This window comes from Musa acuminata, chromosome BXJ3-9 (genome assembly GCF_036884655.1).
Source record: "Musa acuminata AAA Group cultivar baxijiao chromosome BXJ3-9, Cavendish_Baxijiao_AAA, whole genome shotgun sequence".
NCBI lineage: Eukaryota > Viridiplantae > Streptophyta > Magnoliopsida > Zingiberales > Musaceae > Musa > Musa acuminata.
In genome coordinates, this window is record NC_088357.1 from 12,222,028 (window position 1) to 12,241,319 (window position 19,292).

Here is a 19,292-nt window from a genome sequence, read left to right on the forward strand (position 1 = left end):
GTTCGCTTCCCTAAGAATTTCTTCTAATGTCCTCCTGCATTGCATGTTTAAGCTTACTCGAGCTTTTGATGGCTATATAATAAGATTTATTTCTGGAAGCAGAGTGGCACATACAAGAATGATATGCTGAATGAGCAGAGAGAAAGATGTGCAGAAGCTAAACATTCATTACCTATCTAAAATTTAGCTTTTCATGAATAGAACAAGCAAATTGCACTACTTCTCAAGTCGTTTATGATCTTGCACTTGCAATGTTTAGAGTAGATGGGAGTCCAAGAAATGAACAGCAGCAGATTATTGCCCTTTTATTAGGTTTTATGATCCTACTAAAACATCATATATTTTTTGCAAATTCTGAAAATTTGATGAGGGAACAATTTTGGCAAGTTCTCTAATGATGTACCAGAGAAAATAGTGGAGAATGCATAGCTTCTCAACCTTCATCTTTTTTTTCTCTGTAGATTTCAGTTTAAGATGAACAAAGAGGTGATACTGACAAAGGATTACTGATTGCGGTATTTGTTTGTTGAAGCTGATAAAAGGAATTAAGAGAAGTTTGAGATGCAACTACATTGCAGAAACAAATTTATCCTAGTAGATAAATTGGACCTTATACATTCACCTTCGATGCTATGCGGCACAAACATCTGATTCCGGTTGATGTGGAAATTTCTGAGCTACTTCATGCCTCTTTCTTGGTATGCAGCATCGTTATTCTAAATTCTATCTGATTGGAGACTTAAGAACCTTTTAAACATTACTACTTTTTTTTTCGATCGATTAATTACATCGAGCATAATCGAAAAAGGATTGTTCTCCCTCTTCCCTTGGACAGGCCTAAACAGCAGGACATAAGAAATGTGTTGTGATCATAGCAGCAGTTGATTAAGATGGGCATTTGTTTCTTGATCAGTGCATGCAAAGAGCCAGCCATTACTTGCACAATAGGCTCTATCATCATATGTACAAGAGCATTTTCTTTCAGAAATACATGTGAGAACTGATGACTTACAGGTTTAACCTTTTAGATTTATGTGAAAGAAATGACGGTACATGTGGGATTTTTCATAGCAGAAGCTTTGGGTATGCATCCTTAGATTGTGTTTCATCAAAAAATTATTATTACATTCAGATTTCCTCATTAACAGGCTTAAATTGTTCTTCATAAAAATGAAAGTACATAAATAGATTCTCTCAGTGATAAACTTTGAGGGAAATGGATCACTAGACACCATTTACTTCTATGTAGTCATATTATAATGTAATAATACAGATACTAAACAGAAAACATTATATATATATATATATATATATATATATATATATATATATATATATATATATATATATATATATATATATATTGTAAGCTAACCTTAATTAGTTCAAATTCCCATTCACTATATGTATTACCCCATCACAAAAATAATTTATGAGTGTTTTTGATAGTTTTGGATGGAAATTAAGAATATGTTGGTATATTCAAAACAAAGGATGACATATTCATTTCTTTTCACTTAGCATTAACTTTAGGTTTACATGTTTTAAAAAACTTAAAATATTTATTTTTATGTATTGTGAAGAAATGACATTAAAAAAATATGGTATTAGTTAATACCAGTGTTTCAAAATGGAATTATAATATTTTTTATTATTGAATCAAAGCATTGTAATCATATCTACAACATTATAACTAAGCTCCAATTAGTTCAAGTATCTACCAATCTTAATTAACAAGCTTCTTATAGGTTTTCAAATAATTCATGTCAAATAATTATGAAATCAAATAATTGGTGTCATTCCAATTCAACCTAATCATATAATATATCAACAATAGAACCTCCCTAGTTGACTCGATTAGTTCAATGCGATTGACTCAAGAATTAGGTACCTACATGTCTCAATGAAATAGCATACAAGAATTAGGTGACTACATGTCTCAATGAAATAGCATACAAGAATTAGGTGCCTACATGTCTCAATGAAATAGCATAATGCATGTATTTGACGTAGTATGTAAACAACTACAATCTCAAATATCATATCACAGAAACATTTACTTCAAAAAGAGCGAAAATTTGACCTTACAGAATCATTAGCTCTATGCCACTTCTGGTGAAGAAGACATAAATCAAGATTGCTCAGGAGATATCTGATGGCCATCAAATGATAGTTACACCACAAGGGAAGCAACAGGCTATGGTTGAACCATACATGCTTGATGCTCCTACATCTCAATAACAACACATCCAAGTTTCCTATGGATTCAAAAACCAGCTGGAAAACTGATGTATACAGGGTAGGTATGCACAATCAGGCATGATGACAAAATTTCATGCACACACGTTCATGTACACATGCATACATGTCTTATATGTGCTTGGCCACAGGAAATTGTTCAAAATTTTGAGCTAAGAACTCACAGGTGCATCATGATGCGTAGGTCTTCAAGACGAACTTGCTTTTGTTCGTTTGCTGCTTTCCTCCCAAAGGCTCCGCTCGCTAGTTTCTTCTTCCTTTCCTGCAACTTCAGAATCCTCTCCTCTATGCTGGCCCTTACTATCAGTCTCACCACCTTCACCTCTTCCTTCTGCCCAATCCTGTGCACCCTGTCCATTGCCTGCTCCTCGACTGCTGGGTTCCACCATGGCTCCATGAGGTAAACTCTAGATGCTGCTGTGAGATTGATTCCTGTGCCTGCAGCCTTAAGGCTGGCGAGCAACACTGTCGGTTCCCCGGGGCCACATTTTCCAAATCTCTTTATCACCTCAGCCCTCCTCTTCGTGCTCATTGTGCCATCCAATCGCAAGATCACAAAACCAGCATCCTTAAGTGGCTCTTGAAGCAAAATAAGCATCTTCCTGAACTGTGAGAAGACAACCGACTTTGTTGAAGGGTTCTGCTCCTTGGATGCTAATAGAAGTTTCAACAAGAATGAAACTTTAGAAGATAATGGTCTATTTGATAAGCAAGTTTTTGACCCATCATCATTGGTAGATTTTGTTGGTGGGACCACATAAAGGTCTGTTTTTGATAAGGGATGACGACAGATAGGACATGAAGCATTAAGGTGTTTCAGGGTTTTCAGTATGCAGGCTTGACAAAATATATGAGCACAGCATGTAATCACTGTCTTCAGAGGTGGAGAGAGGCAAACTGGACAGTCAAAATCATCTCCGTCTTCTACCAATGATGCCAATTTCTTAAGCAATTCTGGGTTCTGAGACACATCTGCCACGAGAAGTGACATCCCTCAAATCAGTAATACAACAAAGACAACAAAGCATGCCAACAACACTTGAAACCAGTAACCGTTGATCGGTGTGTCAGAAACTTTAATTGGTGAAAATGAAATGAGTATAGACATCTGCACTCTACAATTTTGATAAGAAAAGAATAAGTACTGCACAATATGGCAAGGGAAAAGCTTGGTTTGCTATTCAACGGTGAAGTTCCTAACTCATAAATTTACTTGATCTACTGGATAAGATAATGTTGTTAAAATCCCAATGCAGCATTTTAAGATCCTACACATCCATGATTATCCAAGTTGGATGTGAAATATTTCAATTATAAAATCTGGGTAGAATATATATCCAAATAAGAGGAATTACGATTCTGATACTATCTCTGATCCTAATAATTCAAGCAGCTTTGTTTTTAATTCTAGATCAGCTATGACTCAAGTCCTGCCTACAGATCATTAAATGTTCATCTCATGACAGATCTAGAGGCTACACCAGCCATTTACTCTTACACATCAACAACTCATCAAAGTAGCTTTCATTTTCTTGTGTTGTTTATAATTCAATCTAATGAATCTGATCCTGAAATCAGTCCTGAAAAGAATCTCAATGTAAAGGTGATGCATCAATCCACAAAATTCCATGTTAAATCATGAGATATTGCAGAGCCCTATTCTGAACACCAAAATCAAATTTCTCTTCCACTTCAAGATCATATTAACAAAAATATTTACAGTGAAAAATTGAACCCCTAGACAATGTTCATGTGATGTGAAAGTCACCCAACACCGATCAACATACAGCCAAGTTCCATGCTACTTATGTTTGACGTTCGACCATTTTAATAAGACGACAAACCTGAAAATATTAGGCTAGCTCTAGAACCATAATCTCATTAGAGATCCAGGCATTCAGCCTATTACTAAACTGACTACTAACTGTAGATAGATAGGCAGTTCATGAATCTATTACTTGAAACATCCATAAATGTTATAGCAGCAACTACATTTTATGTCTGAATTTCATATTCTCCTTTACTGTAACTAGGTAATGCAAAGAAGTATCAGTAGCTGTTCGTGTTAGGACCATATCGACGCTATGAGAAACGGGAGGGGGGTGAATTAATGCTTTTGTAAAAACCTCGGTTTGAAAATTTCGTTCGTAAAAACCGATATCGAATAAGCAGTTAAATCAGAAAGCAATAGCGATAAAGAGTAGAAAGAAAATGCACACCGAATTTATAGTTCAATCGTCGCGACCTACATCCACTCCCCTATTCCTCTTCCGTCGAGACCACTGGCATTCACTAATGATCTTCTTTCAATGGACGAAGACCAATTACCCTCAATACAACTCTTTCTTCTTTTCACAAATTTAGGAGAGAACCTTAACATGTCTCACACCTCTCTTAGAATAAACTCAGAAGTTTAAAGAGGAGGTGAGGGACACTTAACACTGTTCAAGGCTTTACAACTCAGAATCACTAGCCTTTTCAATCACTTTTTTTACTAACTCAAGCAAAAAAGAATGAGATATTTATAGGCCCCAAATAACTTTAAAAATGGAGCAAAAAAAAAAGTCTCATCTCGGGTTTTGGAGGTCCTGGCGGTACTACCACCAGTATTGGGCAGTACCACCGCTTGTAGGACTGACCACTGGTGGTACTACTGCTTGACACATGGGAGACCGTGTACTAGCGATACTATCGCCAATTTGGGCGGTACCATCGCCTGACAATGGCGATACCACTGCCAGGTTTTCCAGAAAATGTACACTTCGTACGTTCCAGCTCATAGGCGGTTCCACCGCCTGGTCTGGCGGTGCCACCACCTGACCTACCTGTGCGTCACTGAATGGACCTCCTAATAGGCCCAACTCAGCCCCAGATTAGGCCCAATGGGCCCCTAATTGAGTTAGTAAGGTTACACTCAAAACTAACTTAATTTAAGACCTAACTATGACGATAAAGACCTAAACGATTACAAGACAAAAAATCAATATTGTCCGGCATGTCATTAGTTCATCCGAACTTCGTTCGAACTTTCGACGTGTCGTCCGAACCTTCGGCGTATCACTCGATACATCGACATGGTAATGCCCGCAATCTCCGATCTTGGCACAATGTCCGATTCTTCCAACCCGATACCTGATCTCTAACTCCCGCCCAACATCTAATTCTTCTGCTTCAATCGTTTTGCCTTTTCATGATCGAAGTTAGTCCTGTATCACTTTTCTTAAACCATAGATTATGTAGTAAATTCATCAATTGATTTCATCATCAAAATCCGAGATTCAACAATCTCTCCCTTTTTTATGATGACAACAAATTGATGATGGAGTTTTAACTAAACTCCCCTTATCTATACGTAATATTGAAATAAACTTGAATTTAGAAAAATGATAACCTTCTAATCCAAGTTGAAATGATTTTAATCATGATCATATGCAAGACAACATATCAGCATAATTATTACTTACATCATCATAAGTTGAAGTATTGCATACATAATTGATCATATGCAAGACATCATTACTTACATCATCATCATAAGTTGGAAGTATTGCACGTATAATTCGACATCATCATGCATCATTTCAAAATATAAAATCATCATTACTTTGAGTATAACATGCATGATACCAAAACATTAACATTTTCAAACCATCATTTCTTTGGGCATAACATGCATGATACCAAAACATTAATATTTTCAAACCATCATTACTTCTCCACCTTTGTCATCAACAAAAAGAAAAAAAGTGCAACAAGCTAGTAAGTTTTTGAGATGTATAAGTTAGCAATTTTGCTTCTCTTGAGATATGCAAGCTAACACTTTTACTTCTCTTGAGATGAGCATACTAGCAATTTTCTTTCTCCCCTTTGTTATTATAAAAAAAAAAAAAAAAAAAGGGAAGGATTCAATGGTACAAATATTTCAATCATCACAAGAACAAATAAAAGATCAAGTCATGAATCCGAAAGATCATGAATCATTTTGACAAATCTTCTTTTGTGAATAGTGAAAAGAGGGAATCATACGAAATGATTTTGATTCAAAAAGATAATGATCCGAAAAATATATAAGAAGAATTCATACATTATGAAGATTTAACATGTTTAATTCTCTTCTAATAAAATCGAATTGTTCCTCATTCAATGGTTTTGTAAAAATATCTACTAATTGATGTTTTGTATCAATAAAATCTAAAGATATATAATGATTATTAACATAATCTCTAATAAAATGATGTCTAATATCAATATGTTTAATTCTAGTGTTGAATGAGATTCTTTGTTAAACATATTGCACTAGTATTATCACATTTTATAGAAATATTTTTCAAGTAAAGTCCATAGTCTTCTAACGTATTTTTCATCCAAATAACTTGTGTATAACATGCACCTGTTGCTACATATTCAGTCTCGACTGTAGATAATGCAACAAAATTTTGTTTCTTGGAAAATCAAGAAATAAGTACACAACTTAAAGAGTTGACATGTTCCAAATGTGTTTTTTCTATCTATTCTACATCCAACAAAATCAACATTAGCATAGGTAATTAATTTAAAATTTCTAGATTTTAGATACCATAATCCTAAATTAGGAATTCCTTTTAAGTATCTAAAAATCTTTTTAACTGTTTTGTAATGAGATTATTTAGGATTAGATTAAAATCTAACATAAAATCCAACACTAAGCATAATATCAGGTTTAGTTATTGTGAGATATAGTAAACTATCTATCATACCCTTGTAATTCTTTTGATCAAAACATTCTCTATCATGATCCATATTTAATTTTGTAAAAATGCTCAATGGTATGTTAATAGCCTTAGCCTTATCCATATTAAATCGTTTTAATAGATCCATCACTTAGTTGCTTAATTTGCAATCTAAAAAAATATTAATTCACCAATTAAACTTATTTCGAATTCTTGGCTCATACTTTTAGCAAAAGACTCACACAAAGACTCATTTGTAGAACTAAAAAAAATATCATTAACATAAATTTGAATAATAAGAAATTTTTTTTCAAAATATTTAATAAATAATGTGGTATCGACCTTGTATTTCAAAAAATCATTCTTAATAAAAAATGAACTTAGTCTCTCGTACCAAGCCCTTGGGGCTTGTTTCAATCCATAGAAAGCATTAGATAACTTAAAAACATGGTTCGAAAAAAAAACATTCTCAAATCCGAGTGATTGTTCAGCATAAATTTCTTCGGAAATAAAACCATTAAGAAAAACACTTTTAATATCTATTTGAAATAACTTAAAATTATTACAATATGCATAGGCTAGGAATATTCTTATAGCTTTAAGTCTTACCACAAGAGCGAATGTTTCTTTATAGTCGGTACCTTCTTCTTGGTTGAAACCTTTGGCCACTAATCTAGTCTTATTTCGAACCATGATACTAAGTTCATCTTATTTATTCCTAAAGACTTATTTAGTACCAATTACAAGATGATCACTAGGTCTAGGAATAAGCTTTCACACCTCATTTCTCTCAAATTGATTTAGCTCCTCATGCATTGCAAAAACCCATGAATCAACTTTTAGAGCATCTTTAATGCATTTCGATTCAATTTGAGACAAAAAGGTAGCATTAACACAGAAATTTTTAAACAAAAAACGAGTTTAAACACCTTTTGATGTATCTCCAATGATTAGCTCCTTAGGATGAGAATCTACATATTTCTATTCCTTGGGTAAGAATTCTTCGGAAGTAGATACATCCAAGTTGTTTGGGAGAAGAGAATTTTCATTTAAATTTAAAGTATCAAAATTAAAATCATCATTAAAATTATTTTTCTTAAATTCGAGAAACTCATTAAAAACAACATGGATGAATTCCTTAATAACTAAAATTCTTTTATCAAAGACACGATAAGCTTTAGAAATAGATAAATATCTAAGAAATACACCATCATCGAATTTTGCATCAAATTTTCCTAAGGTATCTTTTTCATTTAAAATAAAACATTTACAATAAAAAACTTTAAAATACGAAATATTGAGTCTTTTATTATTCCACAATTCATAAGGAGTTTTAGAAAGTAGTGGTCTTACGAGAACCCTGTTCATGACATAACATGCCGTGTTAACGACTTCGGCCCAAAAGTATTTGGATAGGCTATGTTCATTAAGCATTGTTCTTGTCATCTTTTGTAAACTCTTATTTTTTCTCTCAACAACTTCATTTTGTTGTGGATTTCTTGGAATAGAAAAATTATAATCATACCCATTTAACTCACAAAAATCTTGAAAATCATGGTTTTTAAATTCACCAACATGATCACTACAGATAGAAGAAATCATAAAACCCTTTTTATTTTGAACTAGTTTACAAAATTTCGAAAAACATTTAAAGCAATCACTTTTATATGCCAAGAAATATGTCCAGGTATATCTACAATAATCATCAACAATCACAAAAGAGTATTTACTACCTCATAGACTTGTGGTCTTAATTGGTCTAAATAAATCCATATGGATTAATTGTAGTGGTCTAGAAGTACTTGATTTTTAGATTCAAAGCTACTCTTTATTTGTTTACCTAGTTGTCATGCATCACAAACTTTATCTTGGATAAATTTAATTTTAGGCATACCTTTTACAAGTTATTTAGTTATAATTTGTGAAATTAGTTTCATACTTGTATGACCTAATCTCCTATGCCAAAACCATGCATCATCATTTAAAACAGAAAAATAAGTTTCATTACAAAAATCATCAAGATCAATAGTATACATATTATTAGTCATTAAGACAATCATAGATATATTTTTGTGAGATATCTCTATAATGTAAGCATTAGATTCAAATTTGATGTTAAAACTCTGATCACACAATTGACTAAGCAAGTTATGTTTTAAACCATCTACTAATAAAACATTTTTAATTAAGAGGTTTGATTTGTTACCTATATTTCCTTTGCAAATAATTTTTCTTTTGTTGTTGTCTCCAAAGGTGACATATCCTTCGTCTTGGCTAGTGAGCTTAGAGAAATGTATTGAATCTCTGGTCATGTGCTTTGAGCGTCCACTATTAAGGTACCATCTCTTGCTCCTAGCTTTTGATTATAGATATATCTATAAGAAATGGGGGTTTGCTTTAGGTACCCATTTAGCTTTAGATCCCTCGTGAAATGATCTACCTATCTTGACTAATGACATTAATTTATTTATGGTTCCTTTAGGAATCTAAACTAATTTGTGTGAGTTATATTTTTTAAAGAAACATTTATAAGCATAATGTCTATATCTACCATAAAAATTACATTTATTTTCAAGGAAAACATGTAATATGGGTCCTTTAACAAATATAATCGACTTTTTTTAGTGTTACTACTCACAAAATGAATTCATTCTTTTCAACGAACATGACCCTTATTACCAAAAATTAAGTTTAATGATTTGTTACCAATTTTAAATTTTTCTAATGTTTGTTATAGTAATGCATTTTCCTTCTTAAGTGAATCTAACTCTTCACACTTAATGCAAGGAGTTAACAAACATTTATCATACTTATTTTTTAATTTATCAAATTCATTATAGAGGGATGCATGATCCTTTTTTAACAATTTATATTTCTTACCAACTATTTTAAACTTATCATACAAATTATGAAATGCATCAAGTAATTCATTATAAGATAAAAATGATTTATTTGAGTCATATACCTTGTCATTGAGGGCCATTAGAGCATAGTTTACCACCTCATCTTCATTGGTTTGCTCATCGTCTTCGGATGCACTCGATTCGTCCCAAGTCGCCTTGAATGCTTTCTTCTTCTTTAGTAGCTTCTTCTTCTTCAATTAAAGACATTCACTTTTGAAGTGCCCCGGCTTCTTGCATTCGTAACAAATGATTATATCCTTTTTGAGTTCGTTTTTGTTCTTAGTATTTTGTTTTACAAATTTTGTTTTGTTTTTTTTTATGAATTTTTTAAAATTTCTTGTTATGAGTGCTAAATCATCATCATCATCACTTGAGCTTTTGCTCAAAGGGTCTTCTTTGGTTCTAAGTGTCACATCCTTACTGCTCTTTGGAAAGTTGTTCCCATATTTATCATGTGCCTTGCAAGTCATTTCATAGGTCATTAATGATCCTATGAGTTCTTCAAGAGGAAAGTAGTTTAAGTCATTTGCTTCTTGAACAGCAGTTACTTTTGGATCCCAATTTTTAGGAAAAGATCGTAAAATTTTATTAACAAGTTCAAGATTAGTAAAACTTTTACCAAGTGCTTTCAAACCATTGACAACATCCGTAAATCGAGTGTATATGTCACCAATGATTTCGCTTGGCTTCATTCGAAACAATTCATAATTATGCACCAAAAGATTAATCTTAGACTCTTTAACTCTACTAGTACCTTCATGTGTAACTTCGAGTGTATGTCAAATATTATATGCAGTTTCGCATATAGAGACACAATTAAACTCATTTTTGTCTAAAGCATAAAATAAAGCATTCATAGTTTTAGCATTTAAGGAAAACAATTTTTTCTCTAGATCATTCCATTTATTCATTGGTCTGGAGGATTTTTAAAAACCACATTCGACAATATTCTATAAATCAAAGTCCATAAAAATCAGAAAAATCCTCATTCATATTTTCCAATACGTGTAGTTTATCCCATTGAACATAGGAGGACGAGTGATAGAATGACCCTCTTGATTGCCGGTAAAAGTCATTTAATCTCTCTTGGGTGTTCGACCAACTGAGAGAAACTTAGCTTTGATACCAACTGTTAGGACCGTATCGGCACTAAGAGGAGAGGGTAAATTAGTGCTTTCGTAAAAACCTCGGTTTAAAATTTTCGTTTGATGAAAACCGATATCGAAAGTGTGCTTGACTTAGAATAAATGTAATAAGCAGTAAAATCAAAAAGCAATAGAAATGAAGAGCAGAAAGAAAATGCACACCGAATTTATAGTGGTTCGGTCGTCGCGACTTACGTCCACTCCCGATTCCTCTTCCATCGAGGCCACTGACGTTCACTAACGATCTTTTTTCAATGGACGAAGACCATCTACCCTCTTTATAACTCTTTCTCTTTTTCACAGGTTTAGGAGAGAACCTTTACAAGTCTCACACTTCTCTTAAAATAAACTTAAAACTTTAAAGAGGAGGAGGGGGACACTAAGCACTTTTTAAGACTTTACAACTCAGAATTACAAGCCTTTTCGTTTACTTTTCTTACTAACTCAAGCAAGAATGAGTGGAGTATTTATATGCCCCAAATGGCTTTAAAAATGGAGCAAAAAAAAGTCTCATCCTGGGTTTCCAGGGTCCTAGTAACGCTAGTACTGGATGGTACCACCGCTTGCAGGACTAACCACTGGCGATACTATCACCTAGTCTAGGCAATACTACCACCTGGCACATGGGAGACCATCTACTGGTGGTATTACCGCCAGTCTAGGCAGTACCACCGCCAGTCTCTGGCGATACCATCGTCGGGTCTTCCCAATGATTTCAATAGGCGCTCGGGTGTTCGCCTAAGCGCTCAGGCGAGGTGAAGCGAGGCCCGAGCGCCTCGCTTCATTTCCAGGCAACGCACTTCAAAGAGGCACTGCCTGGGCGCTCGCCTGAGCCCAAGCACCAGGCACTTCGGGCGAGCGCTCGGGTTAAACCAGGCGACCGAACCAGCATTTTACGTCTGGTTCAGTCTCCGGTGCTTTAGTTGGTTCATATCAGCCTTCCTCTCACGACTTCCTAACCCTAACCCTGCTCGCCACTCTTGCTCTTATTGCCACTACTCGCCGCTGTCGCTGCCACCGTCACCGCTCTCGCTACCACTGTCGTCGCTCGTCGCTGCTCGCTTCTACCGCTATCGTTGCCATTGTCGTCGCTCGCCGCTCCCGCTATCGCTGCTTATTGCTACCGTTGCCACCGTCGCCGCTCCCACTGCCATTATCGCCGCTCGTCGCTGCTCGCTTCTACCACTGTCGCTGCCATTGTTGTCGCTCGCTGCTTCCACTGCCGCTGCTTATTGCTACCGCTACCACTGTCGTCGCTCCCTCTCCTACTGCTGCTGCCACTGCCACTATCGTCGCTCGCCGCTCTCGCTACTGCTCGCTGCTACCGCTGTCGCTGCCACCGTCATTGCTCGTCACTCCCGCTGCTCTCAGTCAGCAGCCTCGATCTTCCTCTTACTCACACTCTTCTCACTTCATATATTATTAACAGCATATTAACAGTATACTACTAACTGTATACTAGTAATAGTATTTTTACTTATTAGATTAATAATATATTATTTTGATTTTAATACCATTAATTTTTATTTATTTAAATTTATTGTTATTGTTTTGAAATTTGAGATTTTTTGTTAATGTGATATTGTAATTTTACAATATTTTCTTAATTTAATATTATATTTTTATTTAAATAATTATATTTATTAATTATATTATATATTTTTATATTTTAGCGTCTCGCTTCGCTCAGGCATGCGCTTAGCGCCTCAAGCGTTTTTGGACCTTGGCGCCTAGCGCTTTTTAAATCACTGGGTCTTTCGGAAAATGTAGACTTAATACGTTCCAACTCACAAGCGGTTCCACTACTTGGTTTGGCGGTGCCACTGCCTGACCCAACTGTGGGTCACTGAATGGGCCTCCCAATAGGCCCAACTCAACCTCAGATCAGGCCCAATGGGCCTCGAATTGAGTTAGTAAGGTTACACCCAAAACTAACTCAATTTAAGACCTAACTACGACGATAAAGACCTAAACGATAACAAGACAAGAAATCTGTGTTGTCCGGCATGTCATTGATTCATCCGAACTTCGTTCAAACCTTCGGCGTATCGCTCGATCTATCGGCATATTGACTCCCGCAACATTCGATCTTGGCACAATGTTCGATTCTTTCGGCCTGATAACCGATCTCCAACTCCGGCCCAACATCTAATTCTTCTTCTTCAATCGTTTTGCCTTTTCATGATCGAAGTTAATCTTGTATCACTTTTCTCAAACTACAAATTAGATCGTAAACTCATCAATTGATTTCATCATTAAAATCTGGGATTCAACAGTTCGAATAAAACTTTTGGTTTCCAATGACATACTCTATAACAAACAATAGTCTGTTAGTTCGGATTTCCAAATTTGGTGAGGCCATCAGGGTGATATAGTCTAAACTATAAAGTACAAACAATTGTTGCAATAAAAATAACAAGTTAGAAGCTAAAGAATTTCCTGCAAATAACTCAACTAAAATGTAGTACAACAAAAATCAATTCAATCTCCTATATGATTCTACAAGGTTGACCTAACAAGAAGAAGGTAAAGAAATCCTCCTTGGACAAAAAGAAAGTGATCATACACAAGCCCCTTTTATAAAAATTAATTCCTGATATACATTAATAGTAGACTTAAATTACCATCAACATTGATATAATGAATATAAATATGCTATAAAATAAAATACATGGGTAATTACAAATAACCCTCTATAGTTAACTATGATTAGTATCCCGGTCCTTATACTTTAAAAAATAGCATTGGGGTCTCTATAATTATGAATGTAAAACATTTAACCCAAATTCTTCTTACTTCATTAATTTTCTCGACGGAAAAAATCGCACATGTTGTCACGTGCAAAAAGGTGTGAATGACAAGGATAAAAATATAATTTTATTTTTTAATTATTAAATACATATTCTTTAAAACACTTTAACCATTCTTTCTCCTCTCTTTCTCATGTTCGACCTGCACTCTCGACCACCACCGCTCCTGCACCACTTGACTGCCGCCTCTCCTACACCGCTCACCATCGCACCGGACCCGCTGCTCTTGCATTCCAATGTGGCAACGACGAGCGGTGCAAAAGCGACAACGACGAGCGATGCAGGAGAGGTGGTTGTCGAGCGGTGCAGGAGCAATGATGGTCGAGAGCGCAGGCCAAGCGTGGGAAAGAGGGGAGGAGAAAGAACGATTAGGATATTTTAAAGAATATGTATTTAATAATTAAAAAATAAAATTACGTTTTCATCCTCCTCATTCATGCCCTTTTGCACGTGTGATTTTTTCCATTGAGAAAATTAACAATGTAAGAAGAATTGTGATTAAATATTTCACCTTAGTAAGTATAAGGACCCCAATGCTACTTAAAGTATACTTAAAGTATAGGGACTGGGACGTTACTCAATTAACTATAGGAGGTTATTTGTAATTATCCCGAAAATACAACAGGTTGGACAAAAGATGAAACTGGTTTTGTTTATTACATCTAAAAATACTTTAAATTAAGCGGGAATATTTAAAAATATACATGCATAAACACCACATATGTTCATACATATATATAGTTATATACAAAATATATCACCTTCCTCACGATTAGCACTAAAAGGAACTAGAAAGCCTTTGCCATCTAGATGAAACTAAAGAACTTCATAAGCAGCACATGATTTGGCAAAATGCCAAAAGGTAGCAAATCAGGTGCCCATTGAAGACTTAAAATTAATGTGAACATGGCCTTACCTTCAAGAGCATTAGATGGAAGGAATGATTTGATGTCTGAAGGGCACAACGCCACATCATTGCAGATCTGCCGGAGTCGTAATATTATATGAAGCACAGTGGAATAATTGTGTAATACAGTGTCTGCATCAATGTACTCCCTAATGGTGTTTTGAGCTTCTGATTCCAATCGATCATACTGTTCTCTTTCCTCAGCAGAGAGCTCCACAAAACAGCTTTCAATAGTTTTAGATGGCAGCCCTACCAAACCTTTACTTCCATTTTCTGCAGCTTTTGTCCTCCGCAATGATATAGTTCCAACTAGGGCCTGACAGATTCGGAGGATTAAAAAGGGCTCAGTAAACAGAAACCCAAATTCAGATAATCCAGTCTTATTTGCAGAGAACAAGTTAACACATGGAAAAATAACAGAACCAACAAAAAGGTAAATAGTGTATATTCCATACCAAATTCATTTATGCAACATTAATAATTCAATCATTAGAAGAACTATGAAAATTTATAGACACATCACAGTTACAAGGTTATTTATTTAGCCAGGTTTTAATGTCATATATTCATATGATAAAACAATCACTCTTTTTGATCTATGTATATGACCTTTTCTTGGAAACGAAGATACTTCCATCCTTCCGTTGACATGGTAGTACCATCATTAAACAAGCCCTTCCTGCTGAACTCTCACTGACTATCATCAACCAGGGACTTCAAATAAAATCACTAAAGAGCTTTAAGGACTATTTTGGACTTTAGAATCCCAAATTCCAAGGTGCCAGAAAGAAAGATAAAAGGTCATGATCAAGGTCAACTAAGCATTCACCAACTGTCACATCTTGTTTTCTTCTTTTTTTTCTTTCTCATAAGGAACTCATTAATCATATTATAACCTAGGACTAAAAGGTTCTTATACACAAAGATCAGTTTGTGGCTAAAGAATATATATAGTGAACGTAGGATAATTATATATTTGCATATAGTTTACATTGATTACTAACCTGTGTTGCATGAATTTGGATGTCTATCTAGAAATATTTAATTCCTTGAAGGAAAATAAGGTCTCGTAAAAGACAATTAAAGTATATGAACCATAACTTTACAAGTGTAAAGTACTGAAATCTTAAATTTTATATCTTCTCTATGACCGCCTAACTGTGGTCTTCTTTGCTAATTGGTCAATGGTAATAAATACTATATATCAATTCATTTTTGAGGCCTCATTTTAAACAATTCATTTCATGTCAAACAACAAGTGCAATGCCAATAGCTAAAAAGTTTCTAGACCAAGAAATTGTTCCATGTAAAATCATGAAACATAATCTATGATTGGATGGCTCTAGGAGAATTAAAAAAAAAAGGAAGAAAAAAGAACTTGCAATACTATTAAAAGTATTATATCACAATGCAGGATGAAAAGGATAAAGCATGGTTCCCATACATACCTTGATAAGAAGAACAAGAAGTTGTTAAAGCACGTCTTACTCTTACTCAACAAGAACTGTGTATTTCTCTTCAACTACAAAGTTATAAATTATCAGTCGTCCATTATTTAGTTTCCTCAGTAGGAGATTGCCATGAATGTTATTTAATACCTCACTCTATTTATTATCTGCTAAAGCTGAATTAATATGTGTGTTAGTATCATATATTTTTCTCAAAAATACTTGCATCATTAAACATTAATCAACAAAGAGTTAGAAGTGTCACATCCAAAATCCAAACAATATTGAATTGAATGAAGGAATTTTCCTACAGACTACAAAAGAAACGCTACATAGTCTTTGGAAAAATTAAATTAAAAGGGTAATACTGTTGATCATAAACTGCAAAGATAGCAACGGAAGAGACCTGCCCTAGAGAATTTTAAAAACATTAGTCAAGGAAGTTTAAACTCCTACCTGGATGTTAGGTTTATTAGAACTTCCAAAATAAGGAATTAATTAACAGCAAAGAAGCAAATAATTGCTTTTGCGTTGTTAACAACAAATGTAGAAAAGTGAGCAATGGCACAGCGATCTCTTTCTTGGATAAATATTTTGCTTCTAGGATATAGATCTGTAGAAACTCATAATTCCTTTGCAAATAGTTTTTGTTTTAACCAATTGAACGTCAACTATGTCATGTCTCCTCACTTGTTTGAAGTAAAACAATAAATCATGCCCTTAGTGTGTGTAACATAAGCATTACAAATTGCCTGGTTTAGCTAGGGAGGCATGAGAAATCATTTTGTTATCTGTAGCAAACCTGCCTTATTGTTTGTCATTGCTTGCTGCTCTTTTAGATATATGGAAATGACATTTAGGCTAGACAATCTTGTTGAAGTTTAGTTTAAAGTAAATATTGCTACACCATTTTGTTTAGTGAAGACACACTGAACTTCAAAAAGGTTGAGTTTGTAAACTTATCAATAGAGTATGAAATCTTTGGTGATCTCTTTTGTGCCTCAAAACAATGCAAGGAAAAGAAAAAAGCTAACCAATTTATAAAAATTGAAAATCAAATCATATTAAAGTTACAAAATGAAAAGTACCTGCAAACGTGACAACCCACTCTTAGACCCCTGATCTAGTGGGCGTTGCACCAAGTTTTGCCAGTAGCTCTTGATGGAAAATGGTTGAAATCTCAAGAAGGCCATAAGCGAGAACAAATCAAACGAACTGTTCTGAATGGGCGTCCCTGTCACCACCCACCTTCTCTCGGCCTTCAGAGCTATGACAGCCTTTGTCTGCTGAGCTCCAAAGTTTTTAATCACGTGGGCTTCGTCAAGAATGACTCTAAACCACTCTGTTTCCTTCATAGGTGAGCTCGGATCACCAAACTCAGCAGACAGAGTGGTATAGGTTGTCATAACAATGTCATATTTCAAAAGCTCCTCCGGTTCCCTTGTGCGTTCTCCGTGATACAAATATACCTTCATGCTCCTGGGCCTAGTATGTTCTTCCAGTTGAGTAATCCATGATGTTAATACAGAAAGTGGACAAACAACCAATGTTGTTTTCAGTCCTAAAGCTTCGTTCTTCTGAACTTCTCCGCCATCAAGTTTACGTCTTTTACATGATTTGACGACTGTCTTACCAGATCTTGACTTTCTACCACTCGAAGAATTTATCCTTTCATCTTCTCCCTGCAGATTGCTGGTGGAAGAACTAGGAAATCCACCAGGCTTGTTAGTGGCAATCAAAGAAAGCAGAGTGAGGGTCTTTCCCAAGCCCATATCATCAGCAAAGATCCCACCTTTCAGCGGCTCCGGCCTCTCCGAAGTCTGGTGATTCGTCAACACATTCACATAACTTCCATCTCGCATCTCCCAAAATGGCGGCAGGTCACATGAATTCTCCCTCCCGACCAACCATCCCAGCCCTTCCTTCTGGTGCTCAAAAAGTTCCGACACGATTACCTCCTTCGGTGGCTTCAAAGGTGCAATTTTTCCCTCATCACCCTTCCCGACAAGAGCGAAGATCTTATCGACGCTCTTCCCGTGCTTCCCCGACTTGGATTTCTTGGAATTCTCCTCCTGTACGATGGCGGCCTCCGAGAGGCCGAACTCATGGTCATCGTACTCGATGAGCTGAAGCCCTCCTTCGAACACGGCGGCACGGACGACGGGGATCGCGTCGGGGCGGGCAAAGAGGTGGATCTGGCAGGGAAGGCGGTAAGGGTTGCGGTTCTTGGAGGGGGGCTTGGGGACGATGGCCTCAACGGAGACGAGGCAGGAGTCGAGAAGCGGGGCGAGGGCGGCGGCAGCAGCGCGCTCGATGTGGCCAACCTGGACGGTGCGGGTGTTGAGGACCTTGATAGCGTTGGGGTCGTAGGGATTGAGGGGCTCGCGGACGAGGCCGACCATCTCGCGGCCGCTGATGGTGCCGGTATAATAACGAAGGCCGACGATGTTGGCGATGACGAAGCCGACGAGGACGGCGTCGGAGGGATGCTCCTGGGAGTCGGAGGCGGCGGCATCGTAGTCGTCGTCGTCGATTAATCGACGCCAGAGTTGCTGCTCCTCCTGCTCATCCATGGACGGATGAGGCGGGCGGGGTTTGGAGAGGGTTTGAAAGGGGTGAAAGAAAGCGACGGAGAACGGCTTTAGTGGCGGTGGAACGCATTCCGTCACTGTTCATTTCTTGGTGAAGTAGGAAGGTCGATTTAATTAGAAAAAGGGGCCGTTAATCTTAATATTGGTGACGTGACAGCAACATAAAGTAATTAAATAGTTTCTAAAGGAAAGTAGCGTTAAGTAATATAAACATATTTATCTTTGAATCCAGAGGCTTATATGTACTTTTAAAAATTCAAATAAATTAATAGTGAATAAAACATTAAAAAATGTTTTGATTTTATTTTTAAAGCTCAAATAGTTTAAATACTGAACGATTTTAAATTTTAACTATAATAAATGGTATAATATTTTTTTCAAATATAAATTTATTAAGATCTCAAAGCTGTACCAAAAGATTTGTGTAAGTTATTTCCAACAAAATGAATCCTCTCATACAATATTACATTTATGTAGCTTTTCTAGCAACTCGATTTATCGCTTGATTATATTCACGAAA

General features: G+C 35.8%; 1 protein-coding gene across 1 annotated transcript; it reads right to left on the reverse strand.

Moving 5' to 3' along the window:
- Positions 1–2,234: 2,234 nt before the first annotated feature.
- On the reverse strand, positions 2,235–18,868 carry LOC135649198 (putative SWI/SNF-related matrix-associated actin-dependent regulator of chromatin subfamily A member 3-like 1). The gene is made up of 3 exons (XM_065167372.1): positions 17,270–18,868; positions 14,743–15,049; positions 2,235–3,231 (listed from the first exon to the last, which is right to left on the reverse strand). Exons 1-3 carry the CDS (start codon positions 18,752–18,754, stop codon positions 2,420–2,422), a joined length of 2,604 nt encoding a protein of 867 aa, XP_065023444.1. The 5' UTR covers positions 18,755–18,868; the 3' UTR covers positions 2,235–2,419.
- Between the last annotated feature and the right edge of the window lie 424 nt (positions 18,869–19,292).

Bases quoted from the DNA above. Each gene is read 5' to 3' on its own strand.
- LOC135649198 (XM_065167372.1), bottom strand. From the start codon at position 18,754: ATGGATGAGCAGGAGGAGCAGCAACTCTGGCGTCGATTAATCGACGAC. The intron at 15,050-17,269 runs GTACTTTTCATT...CGAATCTGTCAG, and splicing joins GTGGGTTGTCACGTTTGCAG to GCCCTAGTTGGAACTATATC. The intron at 3,232-14,742 runs GTAAGGCCATGT...TTCTCGTGGCAG, and splicing joins TCCATCTAATGCTCTTGAAG to ATGTGTCTCAGAACCCAGAA.